At 53.9% G+C, this 3,168-nt stretch overlaps 1 protein-coding gene across 1 annotated transcript; it reads right to left on the bottom strand.

Moving 5' to 3' along the window:
- Window positions 1–217: 217 nt before the first annotated feature.
- On the bottom strand, window positions 218–2,352 carry IL4 (interleukin 4). Its single transcript, XM_010016187.1, has 4 exons — window positions 2,224–2,352; window positions 1,964–2,011; window positions 488–619; window positions 218–322 (listed from the first exon to the last, which is right to left on the bottom strand). The coding sequence occupies exons 1-4, from the start codon at window positions 2,350–2,352 to the stop codon at window positions 218–220; spliced, it is 414 nt and encodes a 137-aa protein (XP_010014489.1).
- Window positions 2,353–3,168: the final 816 nt, after the last annotated feature.

The following is a 3,168-nucleotide window of genomic DNA, read 5'->3' as shown; positions in this document are numbered from 1 at the left end:
TCTTATGTCCCTCAGCATCTCTGCTGGGCTTGGTCTCACCAAGAGCAGGGGGCCTCGAGGCTCTCAAATGTGCTTCTGTGCTCTCCGGTTTCTAGCCAAGAACCATCTTGCACAATGTCAGCAAATTTAGTCCCAAAATAGATTTATTTAAAGAATTATTATAAATAATCTCTGAAATACGGCATCATAGTTTACAAACATAAAACAAACTGGTTTTTCACTTCAAGCTCTGGCCTTTTACTAGTTGTTGGAGTGCTCTGTGCAAGTCCCGTAGGAAGTCATTCAGGGAGGTGGTGCTGCCTCCTGCCACAGGGCATGGGGCCTGGAAGAGGGAAAAATGGCCATTAGGGTGTTTGCTGGGGGGGATCTGGTTCTGCAGCGAGGTCCTGGCTGCTGCTGGTGGTGCAGGAGAGGATGGGCTGAGAGCAGCAGCAGTGGCTGAGGGAGAAGCTGAGGCCGTGAGCAGTGAGGGGAGACCCTGGGGTACCTTGTAGACAGCGCTCTTCCTTTGGACCAGCCTGAGCAAGTTGAGGAAGATGCCCTCCAGGTGCCTGTGGCAGCTCCGGCTTTCCCAAGCAACTGTGGTGGCTTTGCATAAGGTCTCCAGGTCATTGTCTTGCTGGAAAAAGACACGTGGTTTTTGAGACACCCTTTTGTACAGTCACTGCCTCATCCGCAGCAGATTAAACCAGTGCAAATAACCACACACTGGTTTGAGTTGATGGGACCTTAAAGCTCATCCAATCCCAACCTCCTGCCATGGGCAGGAACAATAACACATTTCTGTTCCTAAGGGCAGGTACAAGGTAGAGCGGGAGATGTCGGAGCCCCCCTGGTGAGGAGGCTGATGGTGAGAAGTCCTGGCAGAGCTCAGCACAGCGGTGACCACCCTCCTGCTTGGAGCATTGTGCTCCTGTTGTGGACGTGAACGTGGGACCTGATGCTCAGGGAGCTGCTCCCTGTAGGTCCCATGGGAATAGAGCTGGTTTTGCAGGGCAGAGGCTCTATGGGAATAACAAAAGCCCCTGGGAAGAGAAGAGGTTGCCTCCATGAGGTGCTTTGAGTGCTTAAAGCCCCATAGCAGAGACACATGGAAGATGAGGAACTGGTAAGTGAAATGCTGGTAATAAAACTATTGAACTGTCTTCCCTGGGGGAAGTTCCCAATACAGGGAAGGTCACTGAGCTCTGCCTGCTCAGCTCTCCTCAGCTTTAAACCAAATGCCACCATCAAATAAGTGACTACCCTGTCCCCGTGAGCACAGGTCTGCGGGTCCTGGCTCATCCTGGGCATCTCTCCTTGCTCCCAGGGCCCTTCCCTATGGCAGGAGGGTGCAGGGACCCCCAGGGGATTCTCAGCCCCCCGAGGGAGGCTGCTGCAGCTCTGGGCTGGTGCCTGTTGGTGCAGCTCGGTGCGAGGGCATCGGCTTTCTGTGAAAACAGGAACTCTGGGGCCGGGGAGCTCGGCTTAGGCAGCGTTTTTCAGAGCAGAAATAGGCTTTACTATCTGCTATTAAATCTGCTAACTGAGGAGCCTTCCGCAGATAAGGGGCTAAAGAGGGATAGTGTGTGTAACCAGAGTGTGCGATAGGTGCGTGTGGGTGTCTCTGAGGTGGTGACACACTGCTCCAAGGCAAAGGAAGAAGTTCCTCTCTTCCTTTCTGAAAAGCTTGAGAACCCCTGAGTGCTGCTCAGACACACGCTGCCCGTTCCTGCCCGTCCCTCCGGCCTCCCCTGTGCCTCCGGGATGGCCGGGAGCAGCTGCTTCGGATGGAGGTGGTCGAGGGCACCAGTGATGCACCAATGGGCCCCTTACTGCTGTGCGGTGCTGCAGGACTCCCAGGGCTTCACACCTCCCTCCTGGCCACCCCGTGTTCTGCTCTGCCCCAGCATCGTCTCCCAGTGCCCATCGTGGCTGTACGGTTGTTTCCAAACAACGACAAGTTCCTCTTTTTCTCTCTTACCTTATTGCCCGCAAAAACGTTTGTCACGTTCATCTTGTCACAGGAAACCTTTATGGAGACAGAAAGGAGTGATCAGGCCAAAGAAAGTGCGAACACGGATCCATCCTGACACGAGCAGACACACACCCGTCCATCCATCCTTCCATCCTCCCAGTGTGCTGCGAACCGCTCGCTCTGTGCCCGCCTTTGCCTCCGCATCGCTCTCAGCCAGCCTGGCACAACCCCTCATCCCTAAGGCTGATCCTCAGGTTGAGCCCTACCTTTGCCTCCTGGAGCTCGTCCAGCAGCCTGATGCTCTCCTTCAGCAAGTTGGAGGTGTGGAGCAGAGCGGCTGCGTGGCAGCCTGACAGCGCCAGCAAGGTGAGCAGCACCGGCACCGGGATGCTCATGGCCTTTGTGCACTGAACCCTCTGCTGCAGGTTCTGGATATTTTGGTGCTTGACACCTGGGTGTGCTTTTCTGGAAGAACCATCTCAATTTATGGCTGTGAAATTGCTGAACCTGTAGGAAAAATCTCATTTTTCTCTGATCTGCACTTTCCAAAGTTGTTCCCATCCAATTAGGACAATAGGTCTTTAGTGTAAAAGTCAAGATTTTCTTCTGATCTTGCATTACGTTTCAACGTAGGAAATTTCCACCCTAAGATAACACTGGTAGGAGTCAGGTCACGTACGAGAGAGGTGTGTGTAAACTCTCAGGTTCGGGGATTCTTCGTTTCTACGTATCCCAACGCTTTCTCTCCACCGTGAGGTGAAAGCGGCCAAACCAAATCTGACCACACTCCGAGAGCGGAGCTTTGCCTTTTTGTGTCTCTCTATCCATCCTGTGAGCTCTTCCACCTTGTGTTTCATTTGAATATCTCCAGATCATGCAAAGCACCCTTCATCTGTGTGTGATTTTCTGTCTGTGCTTATCTTACCCTGTGCTGGAGAGAAACAGAAAGCGCAGCAGAGCCCTGCCTGGGGCCCGGGGCACAAACACCTCCTGGGTAGGAGCGGGCATCGCTGGGGCTGGGGGTTACAGAGAACTGGGGCCCTCCAAGGGATCCCTAAAACAACGTGACCCTGTGTGGCATCCTATGGGATGTGGTGATGGGCAGGGAGCTGGTGCAGAGCGGTCCGATAGTGTCGATGCTGGTGCTCGCATGGGGAAATGGGTTTTGTGCCTCTGCTCCAGCACCCGGCATCCTGATGAGCTGCAGCATC

Source organism: Nestor notabilis, unplaced genomic scaffold (assembly GCF_000696875.1).
Source record: "Nestor notabilis isolate BGI_N333 unplaced genomic scaffold, ASM69687v1 scaffold27946, whole genome shotgun sequence".
NCBI classification, from domain to species: domain Eukaryota; kingdom Metazoa; phylum Chordata; class Aves; order Psittaciformes; family Psittacidae; genus Nestor; species Nestor notabilis.
Note: the sequence above shows the minus strand (reverse complement) of the source record. Positions and strands in the feature narration are given on the sequence as shown.